The sequence below is a fragment of the Euprymna scolopes genome, chromosome 1 (genome assembly GCF_053919585.1).
Source record: "Euprymna scolopes isolate OS-2025 chromosome 1, ASM5391958v1, whole genome shotgun sequence".
In the NCBI taxonomy this organism is placed as follows: Eukaryota; Metazoa; Mollusca; class Cephalopoda; order Sepiida; family Sepiolidae; genus Euprymna; species Euprymna scolopes.
Window position 1 is genome coordinate 173,398,386 of NC_136482.1, and position 23,137 is coordinate 173,421,522.

The 23,137-nt window shown below is 37.8% G+C and overlaps 1 protein-coding gene across 2 annotated transcripts in view; it reads left to right on the plus strand.

The window, feature by feature from the left end:
- The window catches only part of LOC145277561 (synaptic vesicle 2-related protein-like), a 198,463-nt gene that overhangs the window by 127,613 nt on the left and 47,713 nt on the right, over nucleotides 1–23,137 (plus strand). For both annotated transcript variants that reach the window (XM_080129039.1, XM_080129048.1), the window contains exon 5: nucleotides 9,063–9,187. In XM_080129039.1, the coding sequence (XP_079985165.1) occupies nucleotides 9,063–9,187 (125 nt within the window). The remainder of the gene's footprint in view (nucleotides 1–9,062; nucleotides 9,188–23,137) is intronic.

Sequence of the window (23,137 nt, forward strand, 5' to 3'; positions counted from 1 at the left end):
GAGAGACTTATTCTCATGATCTTTATAAGTGGAAGAATTCATTGTTATGCATAGGGTGGACACAACAGATTGTTTGCCATTTAAGTATAAAAATGAAAGGGACCAACAAATCCCATTGGAACTGAAATATGTATGCATGGCAACTGAACACAGTTTTCTACTGAGGTTCTATTTATTGGGTGTACACTTTCCAACAGAAACTTTTATTCCATTGTCCCATCCTTTATATAAATCTTACCTGTCTGTTTAAATGTATGCATGTATGTTTGTGTGTCTGCCTACAACTTTCGAAAGAGGCGACGGATTTTCACAAAATCGGTATCGTTTTGAATCTCAACCCTTGGGACGACAAATATCGAAAAATTGACTAAAAACATTAATTCCTTCACCCTTAACTGGACACTTTTCTTCAAGGAGGGGTCGCTTTTTTCGCCAATATTTTCGAAAGTCATCGCCACTTTTCGATTGACTAGCCTTAATTTTAAACCTTCTCCACTTCCGGTTTGGCGATATGGGTTCGAGCCTACCTGCCTACTACCACTTTTTTTTTGTTCAACACACACCTCCAAACACCCAGGCAACACCAGGTATCCAGGTTAATCCTTTATAACTGCCCAATCAAACAGTGGATAATGTGTCCATTCTGGATGATGCATGAAAATGCTTTTTCACCTGATAGTGTAGCTCTACCACAAATTGGCATACTATATCATGGTCACTCATTCTGCTGAGCAAACGTGATAATTTTTGTGGTTTATACTTTTTAATCCATGCAACCCCCAAAAAATAATATCTAAAATTTATTAAAAAAAAATTCATTCTTTGACCTTAAACTGATGCAAATTTTTTTAGGAGAGGTTTGCGTTTCAGCGATTTTATTTACTAATTAAAGGGAAATAACTCTGAGTTTATGACCACGTAATTATTTTCTTTATAACGACTCGTACCTCAAAGAATCTATAAAAAAGAAACTGTGTGTAAGTATAGAGAGAGGAATAGGCTGAACAGAGGAGAAAAAAGAGGATGGGTAGAAAATTGAGGAAAATGGGAGAAGGAAATAGACAGAGAAATGGATAGAAAGGGATAAAGAGATATATTTTTGCCTCTCTGTGTATGTGTGAGTCTGGTTAAAAGTCAGAAACCGCCAAAGATACACCAACAAACTCTAAATGTTCAGACTCGTATTACTCTAATATTCTTTTGCCTGTAATCACCAGGGAACAAATTAATGCATTGGAGATAAAAACAAAATTCCTTTCATTCTTGTTGGTAAATGTTCAAAAAATAGCACTGAAACTAGATTAACCTGTTGGTTTGTGTTACTTTATTTATGTTACATATTGGTACCCTATTCCAATAAGTAACCAGTACGAATTTCAAGAGGGTTACATTAAGTGCATTTCGGGACATTTTGGTGGCAAATGGAAATAAACCCAGTACATCTAACATGAGTGAGGCAAGATCAAAAGTTGTCTCCCTAGACAAAACATGCTAGAAGTCAGGTGTCTAATGATATTACATAAATGATAACGTTTTTGAAAGAGGGAGGACAGAGTTTTGAAACGGTTTGAGGTGAGGAAATGGCTAGACCAGATGTGCCTAGCAATGTAAAAATATGAGAGAATATTTCCTCGAGACTCTGTCCATTCGTCCACCATTTTTTAAGACTAGGTAAGAAAATTAAGTAAGAACGAATTAATTTTAGCATTTCTTTTATAAGGAAGTAGTTGGACGCCCGGCATTGCCCAGTCATACAATATGCTTAAACATGATATTTTAATTTATGCAGATTGTATATGTATTATTATAGAATCAATCCTCTATCGACTATTATATATTACGAGGAATAATTTGCCTGGTGGACTAATTTGCAAAAAAAAAATAATAATGATAATGTTGTACATCGAATACTGTTTGTGTTTGTTTACAATATCACGTCAGCTGATATTTGGGCTTGACGATGAATGCAATGAAAAAGTCACTTTTGATTAATGTTTAGTTTTAAAATATGCAAACGAAGAAATGATTTGTGGCGATTTTAAATGATACCTCTTCATTTATCGTAAACTGAATTCATTAACAAGAACAAAATAAAAGGGTGAGGTACACTTGGGCTTCAACAGGAAATCATTCGATCTGTAGTCAAATGTTCTACCACTGAGTTATATCTTCAGATGACAATATATCTGGGAGGGGGGGGTGTTAAGAAGAAATGATTTGCTGAGTTTATTATTTCCTTTGGCCAGTGTAACGTAAAATATTCCCTTGTAAAAATTCTTTTTTATCTATAAGAGAGAAAAGATTATTTTTAAGATCAGAATTTTCGATGTTCGGTACTTATAGGATGAATTTCTGTACAAAACATATCTAAGAACACTGCCAGACATATAAATTACCTTTGTGTGAAATTTGCAAAAGATAGGCTCAATCGTTTCAGAACCTATGAGAAAGGAGCTCACACATACAAAGTTACTTGTATATAAGAGTGAATAATAATGTTTGGTCTCTCCTCTCACGAACAAACTTCTCACCTTTATAAAACCTTTAAAACCGCAACAAGTCTCTATTGTTTCATGCATGAGTTATATTCGCCCAAGTTAAACAGCTGATTAAAAGCCACCAGATTATGCAACTAAAGAATGTAGACCAGACCGCTCACATATGTCAATAAAAAAGAAGACTTTTATTAATTGATTTGTGTTGCTTGATCGCGCACTAGCAATAACACACATGTGTACAAGTGCACATTTGTATGAAAAGACTGTGTACTTATCTTCGTTTGGTGTTGTTTGTTTTAATTATTGTTTATGAAAATGTTGCTTATTTTTCTTTTTTCTTTCTATTATATTGAACCACTTGTCAGAGAGAAACCCTGTTTTTTTGTTTTTTTGTTTTTGTAAATTTTCTATTTCCTTATCAGGCCTCTAGTACGCTATAGTAGTAGAATGCTGAAATAGCTTGAAAAAAAAAAGCTGCTGGTTGGCGTTTGCGAAATCCTGCTTATCTTATAGTTGCCCTAATCCCTTTCCAAGAGTTGAATAAATTGGTTTGCATGGATTAGCATCAAGTTTATATTGCTGTAGCATTTATAATGGACCACTTCAAATTGTCTGACAGCCAAACACCATCATTCCTATGCAAATATCACCGTAAATTGATCTGGAAGACATTTTTCTCTTCTATTCCTTGCAATACAGCACAATCACATCGACACACTGGTTCTTGCCAGATCACCAAAGTTAATCAACATTGAGCCTGACTAGTACCAGATGGGTACCATTTGGGAAGATGAGGTGCTGTATGTTCCATGAGGTAAAATACCAGATTGAGAAACTGGCAGGGTCTGTCCTTCTCTGAGGGTAGATGGGACTCTCTTAAGCCATGGTAGGCACCCCATCTAGTGATGGCGTCACAATAAAAAATACCCTTGATAGCCCTGGCGAAGCATCAAGTATTCAGCTACCGACAAGATTTGAATTACACTACAAACTTGTGTAGTGAGCGCTAGAAGGGAAGAATTCCTTGAAATATTCAATGTAAAATGTGACACAAAGTAAAATATAAAGTATTTGATGTGAGGACATTGCAAAGGCTGCTGCAAGGAAGATGGGTTCTCTTTATAATGTTAGAAGACTACTCACACCTGAGAGTATCCTGTATCTCTACAAGACTACCATTCGCCCACACATGGAGTATTGTTGCCTCATCTGGGCTGGTGCATCTACCACTAGTCTCTTCTTCTTGGATAGGGCCCAAAAAAGTCTTCAATCCCACTTTGTCAACTAAGCCTCAACCCCTGTCCCATCGCCACAATGTTGCATCTGTTTACTAATATTTTAATGAAATGCTTGTATTTCCTCAACTTGCATATCTCCAACAAACCTACGTAGCAACAAAATCACACCCTGAGGTTCTTAAATGCCAGAAAGCTTTCTACTCTAATAATTTCTTCCCTCGAACAGCTAGAGTTTGGAATTTCCTTCCCGCTACCTGCTTCCCTGACTGTACTGATATGCAGAAGTTTAAATGTAATGTAAACCAACATCTTAATATTTTCTAGGTATGGTCCCAAATAGTATCCCCTTATATCCAAGTGGCGATATGCCGTGTTAGGTGTGAACGTGAGTAAAAAAAAGTATCATGGCTTAGAATGTGTTCTTCATGAGATAAAAGGGGACAATGAATTTGGGTATTTGGAGGTCATTTGGTGCAACAGTTAGGAATTGAAAAGTTATACCAATTAAAGATAGTTTTAATGGATCTTGAAAGTATTTTTCTCTTCTATTAAAATACAGGGAGAGCCCCCACCTCAGCTATCTCTGAAAATGCCATCCATGTAATCATCAGTAAAATTCACAATCTTTCTGCAATTCAACTATATTTGGTACAACTAAACTCCAGTCTATACCTGACTTGTCCCCCAAATTCCAGTCATGAATTTCCAACAGTCTTTGTTGCATTGCTATTCGACGATAACCACATCTGGATACAATGTACAAAATTATTAACCCATTTCTGCACAAATTGATTTTTTGTAAAATAATTTCAATTTATAATTTTTTCTGATGTTGACTCAACATAATTGATTAGAAAAATGCATTAGTTTACATGTAACAGCGACACGTCTTTTTACAGTAGAAGCAGAGCACAGACTGGAAGGTTTGAAGGGCTGTACGCGTACATATGTGTAACATATCTGCTGAGTGTTTACAATGCCCTTGTTTACGCTTTTTTCACTCTGGAGAAATGTATGACGCAATATTGTATCATGCTCTTACTGTGCCATATATGTACCGCTAAGCTGAAATGGGTTAATAACTCTGACATACTCCTCTCTGATGGCTCCTTTCAGCCCAGGAAGTCTATCCTTCTCTTGAGGGTAGATGGGACTCTCTTAAGCTGCAGTAGGCACCCCGTCTAGTGATTGCATCACGATAAAAAAAAACCCATTGATAAAAATTGGGGTGGAGAGGTAACACCTTATACTGAGGGGATCATCACCAAAGTGTTTTCCCATATCATTGAACAATGATAAAAGATTGTAGGATACTTATAACTCTGACTTGGTTGACAAGTCAGACATAGATTGAAGTTTATTTGTACCAAATATTGTTGGATTGCAGAATTGATTATGAATATTACCAATGACTCCCATTTAGACAATCCATCCAGCATGGCAGTAGCCGAGATTATGGGTATTTTTTATTGTGACGCCATCACTAGACGGGGTTGCCTACTGTGGCTTAAGAGAGTTCCATCTACCCTCAAGAGAAGGATAGACCACGCCAGGTTCTAAACCTTGTATTTTATCTTGCAGCATTTATAGTTCATCCTGTACTGGCTTCATATTCGATGACAGTTTAATTAGCATTTTTTTTTTCAAATATCAAACTTGTACATGCAAATTAAAACCTTGAGAAATAAATTATATAATTTTCCTATTTTTGTTTACTGAGGACAGCTGTTCTATTTTTTTTTTAATTTTTTGTGACGACTTATCATTATTTACATCAATTTTCTTATCAACATTTATATCTATAGTAGATTTCGATTGATTTGCCATGCTGTCTCGCCCTGTTCTCTGAGGCTGCAAAATTCACAACTGCACTTCTGCAGATGTATAAACGCCCGCCCCCAGCTCTATAGGCGATCTTTTTTCCATGAGCGGCAACCTGTGATGTCTGATGACAGGATCCTGGTGACTGAGAAACCGATGACTGTAGAACTAAAAGGCTATTGATTGTAACACTCTGCTTTGGCTCTCACTAAACTAAATGAACAGTCAAAGAAGACTAATCTGACCCTAACCCACCACCCTAAAAAAAAATGTGTTTAAATAAAATTGTTCATATAATTTTTTATTTAAGTGGCCTTGCAAAAAAGTAAAACAAAATAATCAAACAAAATAATAAACCAAATCTAGACCAGTGTCAATCAATACTGGGGAAGAAAGATGCAGTATGATTGCATACACCTGAGGAGCATCCCTGGACTCGGCCAATGAAACCTTCAAAATGCAGGTTCTTGTGGATTCTCTTGATGAAAGGGCGAATGAGTTTTCCCCCTTGGCATCTGCCATGTAGTTGAGCTCCGTGGTAGTTGGAGAGAAGGAAGGATGAAATTGAAACAAAAATAAATATACAATCAATACATGCAAAAAAATCTACCAAGCGGCATCACTGCAGAAGCAAAGGTTGATATAATGTTTGTATATTTCTACTATATAAAAACAAAATGTGTGTATGTCTGCCAAAAACTTTTGACAGATGTGCCGGACCGTGACAAAATTGTTAACGTTTTAAAGCTCGATGTCTCGGACGACAAATATCGAAAAACTACAAACATTAATTCTTTCACTGTCAACTGGACTCTTTTTTACAAGGGGAGGTTACTTTTTTCTTCAACATTTTTGCAAGTCATTCAAACCTCGCGTCAACGACGTTGCATAAAACGCGTTATTTCAACCGCCTGTGACGTCACGATCACAGTGAGCACAGCGATAAGACCGTTTGATTTTTTTTTTTTTCAACTCCTTTTCCTCCTGCGTGTTACAGGTTAGAGCCTGCCTACTACTCTTTTTTTTTTGTGTGCTCGCAATTTTGCTTCCTTTTTGCTTTTTTTTTTTGTGCTCGCAATTTTGCTTCCTTTTTTTTTTTGTTTTTGCTCAACAACACCCTTACACACACCTCTACATACCCGGGCAATGCCGTGCACCCAGGTTAGTCTTTAATAAAACTGAAAAGCAGCCAAATACTGAAAAACTTGTGTCCAACAAGTGATATAACTTGTAATATTTAATCAGTTTATTTGTATAACTAGCGGGGGGAGGGGGGGCAGTCATAAAATACGCTTAAATATATTTCAGTTCATGAAATTTTCATATTTATTATTACAGAGCCAATTCTCTATTGAATATTATATAAATATATATATATATATATATATATATATATATATATATATATATATATATATAGTATTGATTTCAAAAGTTGTAAAAAAAAAATTAAAAATTAAAAAAATGACTTTGGTGCCATCAACTAGAATTGAAACCAAAATATTTAGCACTCCAGACACGTTCCCCATCGTTTGAGCTATCAATAGATAGATAAGAAAGAATTAAAATTGAACCACTTCAAGCTATGAATGAATTTGCACATGCGCAAGAGTAATAAAAATATATCAGCAAGTTGAAATGAACATTTTGCATTTCAGTTTGCCGACATGTTTCTGTATGCATTATTCACTCACCCAAACAAAGATTTTACTCATAAACCATTTTTCCTGTTAATTTCAGTGTTATGTGACCAGAAGTTTAAGAGTTTATCTGTAAAATATTTACAGACACACACACATACATCTACTGCTTTATTTATATAAATTTGTAAAAACATTGTCCATTCAATATTATTGTGCTGTAATTGCTGTTTTTTTACTGAGTAAACATGAAACGAAAATGATAATCATATACTAGTGGGACCTGTGGAAATTCCACAGGGGACTCATTCATATGTAATATATTGATGTTGGCATTCTGTAGATGTTCAGCGTAAATGGAGACGCTCTGATATTATTGTAGCTTTTTTTTGTTAAAACTGCAAAAGTATTTATCTAAGCTAGCAGGGACGCCCGGCAAAGCCCGGTCATAAAGTACGCTTAAATATTGCAGATTTCCTATATATTATTATAGAGTTAATGTTCTATCGATTTTTATATATTATAAATTTGCGATTTCAAAATAAAAAATATATATATCCACAGGACTTGGGTGCATTAGCTTGAATTGAAACCGAAATAAAAACTTGTAAAAAAAAATATGTATGTACGTGTATATATATACATACATACATACATACACAGGGTGACCCATAAAAAACGGGCCCCAGCTCTAATTAGGCCCCCGTTTCTTAGTGTTTTGTTCGAATGAAATGAAACTTTGGTTATTATATTCAAAACATGACATCTTTGGCCTTTTTTTCTTTTGTCCTCCATTCTACCACATAAGTTCTAGATGGCCTCTTTTGTTTTTTTTGGGGGTCACCCTGTATGTATGTATATATATATATATATATATATATATATATATATATATATATATATATATATATATATATATATATATATATATATAACTTGAATTCTTTCAGCCATATCCGAAACCAAAACTTATGAAAAACTCTTGACAAAATTATTTATAAAAAAATAGATGACTTAAGCTATCGTTGAAATCGAAACCAAAACTTATGAAGAATTCTTGGTAAAATTATTTATGACAAGAAATGGAAGTACATAACAATTAAACTACCTGGATATAAGCATGACACAGAAAATGACACACACGCTATTATGTTAATAGATTGTCTTATAGATTTAATCAAATGATCTTGTCCTAGCAATAATATCCATTGTCATACTAGATGTAGATGATAGCTAAAGTCTCAAAAGGTATATTTAACCCCCCCCCATTGATGATGGTGTATACCAGAATTATGCCTCTTTGCATCCTCTTTTCCTCAAGTGAGAACATATTTTTTGCAAAAAGTCCCAACCATTGAATAGCCTCCAGTTGCTTGTATTATTTTTGAAGATAAGGATTAGTTGCATACTTAAGAAGCCATGTCAGAATACTGGGATCTGCTGTTGGGTTAAGGATTGAGAATTTGTTCTCAGTACATTAATATCTCTCTCGGCAGTACTTCACAAACGAAGATTCTATGAAGGGGGTTTTCCACGTTGACTGCAGGTACATTAATATTGTAAGGACATTTTTAATTATTAATTTATTCAATCATTCAAAAGTTAGCTCCCAATAAAAAGAAAAAATTCCAGATGGCGACCCCCAGACCCGATCATCTGTGGTGTCCATATAAAATCACTTGAGAATTAGAAAAGAATATACAACAATACTATTATCTTTATTTTCCAAATGTGTTTAAATCTTTTATCCAAATCCATATTTTCATGTTTTTCGAAATTGCGAAGTCCAGAATTGATGAATTATTTACTTATTTATCGTTATTAGTATTTATTTATTTTATTATTTTCTTTTTTTGTCATTGCAGGAATTAATAATGTCCTCACTATTTACCTGCTATTTCGGCTTCCTTAGTGCTTTTTCTCCAACATTTATATGGATTTTAGTTCTTCGAGGTTTGGTTGGATTTGGTATTGGAGGCGCCCCACAATCGTAAGTAATAAAAGAAACAAAAACAAGTATCTCCTTTTTATATTTAAAACAAAACTAACTCTCATTTTAAAGGGCAAATCGTTGTCTTTTAATTTTATTAACCATTATTCATATATATATATATATCTTAATACGCTTGTAAATATGACAGTGACTAGTACTTGTGTATTGCAAATGTATCTGTTGAATATTTTGATATTAACATCAAATTTACTAACTCAAAATAGCCAGAAAATTTATTTGATGGATTTCAATAGGACATCATTCAAAGAGTCAACTCCCTTACTACTAGTAGTAATGGGCAATTTCATTTTTCTTCTAATATGAACTTTATATTTCATATCATTTAATATGATTTAGTCATTGTAAATAGTTTCCATGGTTCATTACACATTTAAAGTCGAAGGAATGTCAATTGCATAATAATTCATTTAATACTCAGTAGTGAATCTTTTTGCACAATTTTTCAAACCCTGAAAGCCTTGGTTCAACAAAGGAAGTTTAACATTTTTTAAATTTTCATTGATCTTTTGGATTATTTAAAAAGTTTATAGATGTAAATTATTGTTTATTTTTATTGTCCCACATTGATTTTCCGATTGTAGAGAATTCTTTAAGATTTTTTTTTTTTTTATTTCGATCCATTTTTAGATAACATAAATATACTTATATATGTTAATGCTTTTATTTTTGACTTGGTAAAATCATGTCTTTGTATTTTCATAATACGTATAAGATTCTCAGTTAGTAATAAGTTTAAATCTTTTTCATAAATTACAACTTTTTCATTTTTTTTCTTTTTCAATTTTACTGATCAATAACGTTGAAATTGTTACTTTGTCTAACCAAATTGTAATTTTCTGCAAAGTATTTTGTTCAGGTTATAGAAATGTGAATGCTTGGGAGACAGTGCTGTTAGGTAACAGATAACCAAAATTTATGGTGGGGGGGAGGGTTGCTTTGTTTCTTTGTAAGCTTTATACCAAAATTTGGATTTCCAGTTTTTTAAGTTTCATTGCATCTTTTTTTATCTTTAGTAAATTTAAAATAAATGATTTTAATATTTCAGAAAATTCAAATGATGGGCTTTGAGAAATTAGAAGCCTAAAGGCATAACATATGCTGAACTATAGGTCCTCAAAAACAAGCAAATTCAAATTTTTCGACACTTCAAATTGCTCATTTCTTCAAATACTCATAAAAGGGAGACCAAAATTTTCATGGATGACATAGATCCAAGCTGGTATTGAACATTTGAAAACAAATATACATTCTTAAGGACGCGTCTTTGTTGAACTTTGGTGGAATTGTCTTTCACCTGAGAAAGTATACAAAATCATTCAGGTTTTGTAAAATCGTCATCAATCTCGGAGAGCGTCATCTTGCTTTTGTTATGTACTGGGTGTTATTAAGATGACGTATGTATTATTCTTTGGTGTTGACTGTTCGTATTAGGATGTTCATGTTTGTAAAGATAGCATATTGGAGACATAAACAGGGTATATATAAAGAGAAAGACAGTTCTGTATATATAATGAGACAGGGCACAGGCAACTACAAGAGAACCAAGCCTGTAATTCAATTAGAGGAGATTTTTGAATATCTTGATAGATAGACTGAGAGTGCGTTTGACATTTACGTTTTGACAGTTGTACATTTTTATAAACACAAAGTTCATATTAATACAATTTCACTTTACCTTTGTTTCGGTAGAATGACTCAACACAAGATGGCAGTTATAAAAACACGTGATGATACGTTTATTTCTTCTTCGACCGGTCGGACATGATTTTGTATTTCAGGAATTCAAAGTTGTTACATGGTTATCTCTAAACCTCTCGCTCCCAGAGGGTGCCTTGACTCTAACGGAGAATCGGTCTGATCTCCTCTGCTTCTCTTCACTGACTGATCTGATCCCGCCTAACTAACTTCGAACTCTTTTCTATATTGAGAAATCACACGTACGTCTGGTCAACGTGACCACAACTCGCGTGTTTCCAACATGCACGATTCTCATGTTTTGAAACCATTTCTGACGACCAGGAAATTTCCCATTCTCTTTGTTGTTTTACAAAGGAATTAAACCTACTTGTCTAATTCTGTAACCCATATTTTATTATGCATTCTTTCTAAGAATGTGAATAGTTTCCTGCCAAATTCGTATTTATTAAATATTTTATCAGAATCAACAATTTACTGGACATTCCATTTATAATAAAATTCTGTGTTTATTTTAACTTATGATTGGAATTCTCAATTCCAAGTCTAGCTTCACAAGTTCGAATCTTTGACTATCCTATTTCATATTTACATTTAACTGATTCCTTATATTTTTACTTACATGAAATCCGTGACGCTTTCATTAGCGGCATCTCCTCCTTGTCTATTCGTCAGCACCTACTCGAAAAAAACATTCTCAACTCTTCAAGAGACCATTACAATGGCTAGGTCTCTATAACAAGCAGAGACGCATACGATAAGCTTCGATAACCACCCGAACGTAGCCGCTACCGTAATTAAACCAGAAGACACTCCCTTAGCCGCTATAAAAGGAAATGAATTTGTTTCTTCTGTGGGAACACACAACATTCATGGGCGATGTGTTCTGTGCGTAATGCCGAGTGTAGAAAAATGGCCATTGAGCGAAGGTATGTAAATCTTCCTCCTCCATTGTTGCTGCGTTATATGACCTGGACTCCCCCCACCCAATCTCTCCTGACTAGGAACGGGTGCCAAAGACATTACATACACGAAATGCAAAATAAATGGGCAAGTAGTGAACACTATGGTAGACTCCTGCAGTGTGGGAACGTTTATCAGCCCTTATCATGTAACACTTTTAATCTGAGCCACTTTTTCAAGACCAGAATTTAATTGCTTCTCTTATTATTTTATAGTGTATGTATGCATAGCTAAGCATTAAAAATAATCTGACATGAAATGTGTGCTGGTCTGATAACCTACTACCTTTCTTTTTCATTCTGTTCTGCTCTTTTCTTCCATTTTTTTTTTCTTTCGAGAAATAGAAGATATATAAAATTATATGATGGCTACGACAACTCACACAATCAAAGCGCTACTGAAATGCATAAAAAACATTTTCATAAAAGGCTTTAAATCTGTATTTTTATAGACGGAAAGATGGCAACAAGCAAGATATGGTCCTTTTCTGATTAATGGGTATCTTCCTCTCAGATAACATAAAAGTCCTCCCATGTATCCCATCTTCAGAAGGGTTTCCTTGCCCGTTTGGCCATATCTAATTATCCAGCCAAATGGACAACAGACAGAAACCGGAAGTAAAAAACGAGTAAATAATTTTGACTATAATAGGATGTCTTAATCAATAAAGAGTTTCTGCATGATTTGACAGATGATCTGAGATCCTCTGTGCGCTAGTTGATTCCTATATAAACACCACATCAATTCCCCAATGATGCTGTTCAGGCAGATATACCAATGTCGTTATACTATAAAATGCTGAATGCTCAAGAGCAAAAATTAACAAAAATAAAAAAGCTTCTACTACTACTACTACTACTATTACTACATACTAAGATAAGCACAAACACACATGCACACATATATTGGAACTCTAATAAAAACGGACACTTTATCATTTACAATAAAATTAGATGTATTAATGCAATACATGTGTTGTTCTTTTCCTGTAATGGATTTGCTGTCACAACAAAATAATATGATTAGAATTGCTAATGATGGCCCATCCTTCTCATCTCTCTTCCATCCATCATCGCGATCACATCGTAACTTTTCTGTTTCCTATTTCCTGCATTTTTCACATCTTTATTTATTTATTTATTTATTTATTAGCACTTGACAGAGATATTTTAACCCAAGAAACACTTGCTCACAATCCTGAATCCAATTTTAATCTCAAACAAGAAAATAAAGTAAAACTGTCTTTGTCCAATCCATATATTGCTTCTGTATACTTGGAAATCTATTTATGACTACTTTGGAGATTTTTTTTAAATCTTAAATTCAAATCAGCATTGTTGCTATTTACAATGAGTTAGATACCAGGGTCGTTTTTTAACGTGGAGAAAAGGAACAAAAATTACAAATTGTCTCAGTTGTGAAGGACTTCTCCTCCACTGACAGAGAACAAAAAATTGAAATGCAGCATCTGAAGAACAGATACTGCACTTTGATCTTGTTTATATATTTTATTGCTTTTAAAAATTTTGAAAATACAATTAAGTAAAAAACAAAAGATTTTTAAACAACAAAATTAGGCACAAGGCCCTACAAGAAATTGGGGAGGGGAAGGGTTCAGGGTCTTTGTGACTAAAGTGGTTAAAAGTAAGAAATGTAGACTTTGGAGTCTTACTCTTGACTGGCAACATTTACCAAAATGCCTCATTCACTCTATGGATCTTAATCTAACTAATAAATCCCCAGCGTTTAAGAATCAAAAACATATTTACAATTTATAAACGGTTGTCTGTGTGTTTGTGTATGCATTTTTTTTTTTTTAATTTAAATTTTGTGTGTGTGTGTGTGTGTGTGTGTGTGTGTGTGTGTGTGTGTGTGAAAAAATAAAATTCAATTTCATTAGAAAATAGTTTTTGAATAAAGAGAAAAATTGTTCGTGGAGTGGGGAAAACTAATCAAAAGTGTTCATATCAAAAACAAAAGATAAATCCTGCTGGGTTGTGAAATCCCCCCCCTGTACTAATCTAGGTGACTAGACCCCCCCCCCCCACTGTTTTCCGGGGAACCGAAAACAAGCAGGGCGATCCCTAATGGGGATTGGGGAAAATACCTTAATGGAAATAGGAGAAAACAAAGCAACGGGTGAAGGGGGGTTGGAAGGTGACCTCTGAGTAGGGGAGTGACCGGAGATGTTGAAAAAGCAAGGATGTGGCACAAAGGGGATGGGCAGACTCAGAGGTTCTCTAGTACAAAAAAAAAAAATCAGGAATAGGATCTCATTTATACCACCAGTCAAGAGTCTTCTTAAGTTTTTCTTAGCTAGAACCTAAGCGGGATGGGTTCTGAAAGCCCCAGCACCGCCCGTGCCATGCTTAAGGAGGGAACACGTATTGAAACTTGGCTCCTCGACAGATGCACAAACTAGTGCTGTGCACCCACCTCTTGTCAAATTCCACTTTTGGCAACCTCCTCCAATCGCATCTGATCTTTACTTTAAGCAAATGTTTAAAGTAAATGATCAGATCCCGATCCAGAACAGAATTCCCTTCGCGGACCAACTTGAGGCACGTGATCCAAATCACCATGCGTGCTACTGCCAGGATCGCCAGGAAAACCATTCTTTCCTCCCTGGGGAACGGCGGCTCCATGTTGTACACAAAATAACCTTCATCGAGATCGAGTGGACATTTGGCATCGATGTGAGGCGTTACCCCCCCCCAACGTACTCCAATAAGGGCTGGATCCGGCTGCAACTAAAAAACGCGTGCCCGATCGTTTCGAGCTCGCGTTCATCACAACACAGACAGAAGCCCCTCGTATGTTCTTTATACCGGCAGAGTTCGTCGAAAAGGGGCAGCGCGTTTTGGACCAGTCGCCAGGTGAGGGAAAATTCCGAGTTGTTCAGAATCTCCCGTCCTGGCGTCCAACTCCAATAAGAATGGACAACCTCCATCGACCATCCCATCCGCCTACAAAGTGGATCCTTCGCGGTCCCCTCCACTAGCTCCCAATAAAGTTTCTTTCTTGGCTGATCGAGGACACTGGTCCCCGGCAAAGCTCTAAGAGTGGTCCGGCATTTGGAGAAGAACTTAGACTCCCCCCTCGGTCTACGATGACCTTCTACCGAGGGGTTGGGTTTGAGATTGGGAAACGAGTTCTCAACCACAGGGACCCAAGGAGCGTCTTCTTCAAGCGAACGACCCAGAAAAGCCAATCTCTCGGCATTTCTATGACACAAGAGACTGGGCTGACCCAGGCTTCCCTCGCTCGGACTCTGGACACAGACCTCTCTGCAGACATAATGCTTATCATCATTCCACAATAGTGAATCAAGGCGCCCTTGCAAGCAGGTTAGTCGTTCTGCAGGGAGAGGAAGTACAGACAATCGGTAAAGGATGAGCGGAAAGACGTATGTAGCACACGCCTCTGCCTGAACCTTCAAGGACAATTTCCTTCCAATCCAAGTCTTCACCGACGATTTGACCTTGCCATATACTTCCAACCAATTCTTTTCCAGCTGAAGTCCCGGTCCAAATCAAACACCGAGAATATGGACCGGTCCATTGGTCCAGCTGAAAATACCTGGAAGCGTGTTTACCCCGGTCCAGGCCCCCAACCACAGGCCGACAGACTTGCTGCGGTTGAAGATGGCCCCTATGACTTCTTCGTATCGAGCGAGCGCCTCGACCACCGCTTGAATGTCTGTGTGGCAAAACACGAACACAGTGACGTCATCAGCGAACACGGAAACTCTGGCTCGTATGCCTCCAGGGAGAGCTATTCCGCACAGGACTGGTGTAGCCGCCTCGTCCCTTAACTTGCAAAGGAGGGGTTCCAACGCCAGGACGTACAACAGAGGCGACAGTGGACAACCCTGATGCACCGACCGAGAGACAGCGAATGACTCCAACAGCTTACCGTTGATCTGCACCGCTACCATTGGCCTATCATACAGGACAAAGATCCACTTGTGGAAGTCCGGATTAAATCCGGCGGCCTCTAGCACAGCTCCCAGGAACCGATGGTTGACCCTATCGAATGCCTTGGACTGATCTAAACTGATCAGCGCGGCTTTGGCATCGTCTTCTGTCCCCTCTATAATCGAGCGTATCAAATGCAAATTGTCTTGAATCGATCTCCCCTTCACAGCATAAGTCTGGTCCGGTTCGATCAAGTCAGTGATGACAACCTGCAAACGATTCGCAAGAATCTTTGCCAAAATCTTTAACTCTGTGTTTAGCAGAGTCAAGAGCCTAAAATCGTCGAAATTTTCCACCCCACCATGCCGTTGACCTTTACTCAGCAATGTGATCACTCCCTTGGTCACCTGTCCAGGGATAGAACCCTGAGCAAACCAATGGTTGAACATATCCTTCAGAATTGGGACCAACATGGGCGACAGCCTCAAGTAGAACTCATAGGGTAAACCATCAAGCCCCAGGGATTTGTTGTGGCCGACCTGCTTCAATGCAGTAATGACCTCATGTTCAGTAACAAGACCATCACAGCAAGCCGCCCTAGCCGCCGTGAGGCGGGGCGAGTCAGCCAAATAGCTGCCAAACTCCTCGACCCTGAGTCCGGGTAGTTGGGTGAAGCGCTCCGATAGATGCTCCCGAAACCCCTTGCAGATCTCCCGAGTCGAAACTAGGGCGTGTCCTTCCAGGTTATGTACTTTACGAATGTACCCATCCGAACCACGCCTTAAAGCAGCCTTACGCTCAACAGCGTCAACATTCACAGCCTCGTTGGAAACTTTCATTAATCTAGCCCTAACTACTTGACTTTCATACCACTCGCTAGCCAAGCGGCTGAGGTCTTGTTTAGCTATTGCTACCTCTAGGGGATCACCCCCTCCACCGCCCAGGTCAGCTTATCCTCTAAGCGCTTCTTTGCCTTAGTCTTATCTAACGCGAGGCGTTGGCTGTATTGGACAGAGAAGTGCCTAATTTTGGGCTTAAGACTAACCCACCACTTACTCCCTGTAACCGCCCCCACTAAAGCCCGCTGAATTAATTCGGTAACCTTCAACCGGTAGTCCTCCAACTCCAACAAGGTGCTGTTGAACTTCCAGTATCTGGCTCGTTTAGGCCTAGCACTTAAGTTCAAACGGGCTATAATGAGTTTATGGTCCGAGTGTCCTAACAAGTGGAACGTGGGCACGATAGAAAGTCTATGTCGCCTCTTCTAACTAGCATCCGATCCCAGTAAGTACTCGGATGGGAAGGCACTACAGGATACCATGTCCACATCTCCCGCCCTGCATTCCAATCATCCATTAAAACTAACCGTTCCGGATCCACTAAGAAGCCCTCCAACCGTCGAAAAAAGGTTGCCCTCTCTACAGCAGAATTGGGAGCATAAACAGAGACAATCCGAAAAACACTACTATTAACGGCAACATCAACAACAACTAGCCGCCCGTCCTCGCCTGCGTGAACAACATTCACCGACGCTGAGAGGGTGCGACTCACTAGCAAGGAGATTCCACGACTATAAGTATTGCCATATGCTGAGTAAACATCGTAATCGTTCACCAGCACCTGATAATCCTCGTCACAAATAAAGTGGGTCTCCTGGATAGCGGCAATATCTACCTTGAGGGACACCAAGTCTCTCACAACGCGCGAGGCCTTGCTTCGACACCTGATGCCCCTCACATTCAATGTAGCCAAGTTCAAAGCCATGTTCACTTACCACATTCAGTGTCACAGACGGGTCTGAAATCCTTGGCAGTGAGGACGTGGCAGGCCTGGCCGAGGCTGCCGGTAAATAGATCTGATGAGGGTACTCTGTCCTTGGCCACACACCCCACGTCCAGGGGAAAGGTTAGTTTAAGTGCCCTGTAGAAAGAGGGGTGGATGTACACGGGGATTCTGCCCTCACATTTGTAGAAAAAATTGTTCAATGAAGGATGGTCCCTGTCCACCAGCTGCTGGCCCAGGATCGCATCCTTCGCTGCATCTATCATAGCCCAGAGGGCTTGAGTCCTTGCGTCCTTGTTGACTCTAACAAAAGTGGTCAACAAGGGAGCGTCTTTAAATTTGGTCGGGTCTGCGATGCTGTCCCCGCCGATATAGGCGAGACTCCTCAGCTTGTTATACCGGACCTTTTGTTGTCCTTTAAGGTCCGGTATTGTTTGGTGTGGGTCTAGTTCGCAGATCCTACCTCCTGGCAGGAACAGGAGTTTTTTCGTTCGCTCATTGCGAACCACAGTTGTTGGGGGAGGGGCCTCTTTAGGTTGAGGGAGGGAGGAGGGAGTGGGGTGGGGATAGCTTTCAGCCTCTTGATGGGGTGATTTATCACAGGATTGGAGGCATATAGAGTTTTTGGGGGCCTTGGGGAGGGAGAGGGAGACTTGTTTGGGCTGCTGAGGTGGTGGGATGATGGCGGGATCAGCCTGTGTTTTGTTGGAAGTCTCTTCCTCAGTAGGGGTAGGGGGGCTAGCTCGCATCTTCCGGCTTTTCCTCCTCCTGGCCCTCCTGATCTCTGACGTGCTCAGTGTTGCTGTTGCTGGTGATTCCTCCTCTTCCTCTGATGCGACCTCCTCCTCAGACTCTTGTAACTTCCTCTTGTTTGAGGAGGAGGGTACCTGCGTGTCCATGTTTTCCGTGCCTTCTTGCTTGTTTTCTGGCTGGTCTCTGGTCACTGTTGGAGGGGGTGGTTTTTTAGCTGTCTTCCCTTTTAGTGACCGTCGACCAACCTTCCTGTGCTTCTGGGAGGCTTGTGGTGTAATTTTGACTGGCCCTGCAACTTTGCTTTGCGTTTTTGTTGGGTTCTTGTTCCCACTCTTTTTCGGGCAGTCTTTGGCCATGTGGCCTTGTAGCTGGCAATGCCAGCAATGGGGCTTCCTCTCCTCCACTATTAGGGAGAGCGTCCACTCCCCGAATTTCAAAGTGGCCGGAATGCCGTAGAATCCCGCTTTGTCCAAGACTATCTGGATTTTATAGTCCCCAGTCATGATGTTTCCTCCACGTCCCCGTATTGACTAAGGATGGCCCCCAGTTGTTGGACTTCCATATAGCAGGGGACGTTCAGAGCAGAAACATTTGCCCTCCTCCTGTTCATATAAATGGGCTGTAGCTTTATGTTTCTGCTCTGGTGACTGGTCCTGGACAGCTTGATCTGGTCCTGGACAGCTACGCGCAGTGGGATGTTCTGCTTCCCACTGTGCGTAGCTTCTTCTGCAGATGTAGTTGGCCGGGATATTCTGCTCCAGCAGCACATTTACCATCGTGTCTTTGTTGACACCCGTGAGGCTTCTCATCTTGACATCGAATGTAATCAGTGACAGGACCCTCTTCTGTAAGCCCTCGACCTGTCCTGGAAGAGGTTGGATGTCATTCCCCTTGGTGTACTCCTTGTACGTGGAGTCGAACAGCTTCCGATAGTCCTCGGGTGTCAACTTGCTCTGCTGCTCTTTGGGGCCCCATGCTGATCCACCGTCCTGTTGGGAGTCTGCTGGTCCAGGGACGGGGGGGGGCGTAGCTGGCACCTCTCTGCTAACTGCCGCTAAATTAAAAGTGTGATAAAAACACGTTCTAATGCCATCGTAAGAAAACAGATTTATCTCCTGATGTCTTTCACATCAGTGTCTACGATATGTTTGTAAGTCTTTAGAGAAAAATTAAACTTCATTTCTGCTTTTATTTTTAATATAAGTAAACCCCTCCCCCTCTACACAAAAATAATTTAGTAGTACTTATAATGTATACTTCTAGCCATCTGGACATGTACTATATGCTATAATAATAAGGAAAGTTTGTCTCTCACTAATCAACGCGTTAACTATTTTGGTCAGCTATTTATTGTTCTCTTAATTTTAAAGTGACCCGGCTTTGCGAAAGACGTATTCTTACTTTTTCTTAGTTTAAATGTATAAAAATCGTTGCTTATAAAATATATTTTGTTTATTATTTTTTTGTTTTTTTGTTTCACATTATGTAGCCGAATATAAAGCGTAGTTTTGGCTTAAGATATTAGCGTGAAAAGTAAAGGTAATATGTTCTTTTTCTATTAAAGAATTCTAATTACTTTCTTTGTAGTTGGATTTATCATAAGAATTCGAATTTAATAAGTACATAATGCGATAGACAAAAACGGCTGCTTCTGATATCTCATGAAAACAGCATTTTAAGAATGTAAAAAGTCAAATTAGTTTATATACTAAAAAGCAATTTCAAGAAATAAATACATTAAGCAATGATGAAATTATTTTTAATTTCGTAAGCAGTTGGATCTAGAATTCAACTGACTTTTTAAAATATAAAAGATATATATTCTAAAATATGAATAAATAAGTACAAGTTTTCAAAACCTATAAACTTTTTGTAACGTTTTGTAAAGAAAAACTGAAGAGATATATTGGAATTAAAAAGAAACTTTTTAAAATTCTTATCTTAGAAACGATTATATGTCTAATTGTTGGGTCCTGGATATGACCTTAAACCATATCCGATGATGAGGCCCCAGCTTGCCGGCTATGGGGAGTGCGGAGCCGCCCTTTAATTGCCATTGCTCTCAGGTTCACTCTAACTCGGAGTGGTAGTACCTGTTAGGGTCCTAACTATGGATTAAATAAAAACCGACTTGAAAAAAAAAACAAATATATATTCTATTAAAAAATTTTCTTCAAAATCACTGGATTTGGCATTAAATAACCTGAAAAGGGTTGATATGCCGTAAAACAACCAACCAACCAACCAACCAAAGCCAAATTGTTGATCTTGGATTATTATTTAAAATTGTAGCAATTTAATTCTTTTTTTTTTTTTTAACAATGAATAATCTGTCTTCTTACCGTAAAAATAATTGCCGGCTAAATATTCAATAAAACGAATTTCACTTTTCGAAATGGATTTATTTAAAATTCTAGTGTTTCAATCGATTGGGACGATATACTGTGAATCTAGAACGATTCGATTAAAATAGGGAAAGTCAGAATTTTTAACTTAGCGACATTATATTAATCATCATCTTCGCTTGGACGATCTCATTTATTTTAAACAAGCTGGGAGACTCGACGTTGGCCGGGATTGAATGATGATCAACGAATCTTTCACACTCCCATATTTTTATTGTCATCGAAATTGGTGAAATCGCCAATTTTTCGATCAAATCGATTGATTGCCTGCTCTAGTTGACCACCCACCACGATGCACTGAAAGGAAACTTTACATGCCTCTTGCAGTGACTTAGTCCACAATACATTGTAGTCTACATTGCACTGTAGAGAACCTACTTTTGATTTTATAAAATTATTTTATATGGTGGCTTCAATTAAAGTTTAAAATGCAAAAGTCAAATATCATGGTTCAATTATGCTTTAAACAAAAACATTCATTTCGAGCGCGCCCTTGTCATATTAAAGAACCTACTGTTGATTTTATATGCCGGGCCTTTGTGCTTGTGTGGTAACAAAACTTAAATGCACTTGTGATGTCAGGCAATATAAGGCGTTAACTTTAGTAAAAATCACCTGTTCCTTCTTTCATCGGATTTTTTCGATTATCATCGAAGACATTTCGATACAAAACCTGTCTGAGAACACTGCTCTGCACATAAAGTACATTTGCATGAAATTTAAAGAAAATCGGCTAAGCCGTTTAGAAGTTCATAGAGAACGAACTCGCACACACACACACACACAGAGTTCCTTTTCTAAAATAGTAGAGATGTGTGATAGGTGATACGTATGCATGCACATGAAATGTTTTGGTTTATTATTTAGATTAGACCAGCGTTTCTCAACTGTAATTCAAAATGCAGAAACTTGCAAAGTATAAATAAGGAGCCATGAACAAATGCCATTTATTTTTATATACAGCGGAACCTCTAGATACGAAATTAATTGGTTCATTGCTCTGCTTTCGTATCTGGAAAGGCGTTTCGCCGTTTCACACGTAAATCGCTTAATCCATTTCAAGCCCTATGAAAACACTCATTAAATTTTATAATAAGGGTGACACCAGAATGAAATAAGGGGTAAACAACATAAAACAAAATCTGCAATTTTTTATTTTATTTTATTTTTTATTTTTTGTTGAAGTGCAGAGAGTCCACATGTATTAAGATACTCGGTAAGGGGCATCAAAAGGTCGGGAGATACTGAATTAGACAAACATACAACGTTAACAAGTAAGATTTTTCTATTTACAAGAACCCAATTTTCTCAGCTGGGCAAACTTGAGTCCTTGTACTGGAAAAATATCCAGTAAATAAAACGTTGTTTAGTAAATCGTTATTTTTCTTTTTTAATTAATTTATTTTTCTTTTTTGCATTTCCATACACCAAACATGGATATAAATATCACTAAAACATCCGCTGGATCATAAACTTCATTTCAGTACCTAACTTGCCTGGGTGGGTTGCCTGTAGGCTGAGACAAACCGCGTCACACACACACACACACACACACACACACACACACACACACACACACAATTTATAATAGGATTTATTTGCAAACTGTTATCCTCATCTTCATAGTTGTTGTTTCACAACGTTTAAGCCAACTATTCCGTGGCCTTTGTCTGGTGGTTAATCACGATAGGATAGAAATGCCGAGTCTCTTAACTGTATCCTCAGCAATTACTGCCTTCCATAGTTGTTGTCATCTCACCACGTTTTGGGCCAACTAATCCTCTGACCGACTTTGGGTAGAATTGGAAACTGCTATCTTCAGACAATGCTCACCTGGAACCGTAAAGATTCAACGCCTCTATCCACTGCACCATTGAGCCATGGGTCTCAAAGTGACAACTATAAAAATGAGGATAACAGTCCACACATAAATAAATATACAAATTACTCATCTCAAAGGAATTCCAATAAAAAGATATTTCTGTTCTAAAGTCACGTAAATCATTCTAAACAGCTGTTGATTTTTAAGTAAAACGTGTACTTTAAAAAATTTGTGATGCTTATGGATTTTATATGTTCAAACATCTGATGATTCGGCAAATGAAAAACAATCATTCATTATCACTCAAAAATTTTTGCTTCACATATTTTATCATTTCAACTCTCTCGAGCCTTCATAAAATCAATAATGCACTCTCAATACAATACTAAATTCAATTAAAAAAAATATATATTATCAAGCCTCATCTTAAAAAATATATAAACATCATCAAAAAAAAAAATAAATACGAAATGGACTTGGATTTATTAAAAAAAAAAAAAAAAAGAAAAAGACTTGCTGCATTTTAAATTTCTAATGGCTATGTTCGTTGAGAAAGCAAAAAAAAACAACACATTTTTCACTATTCACC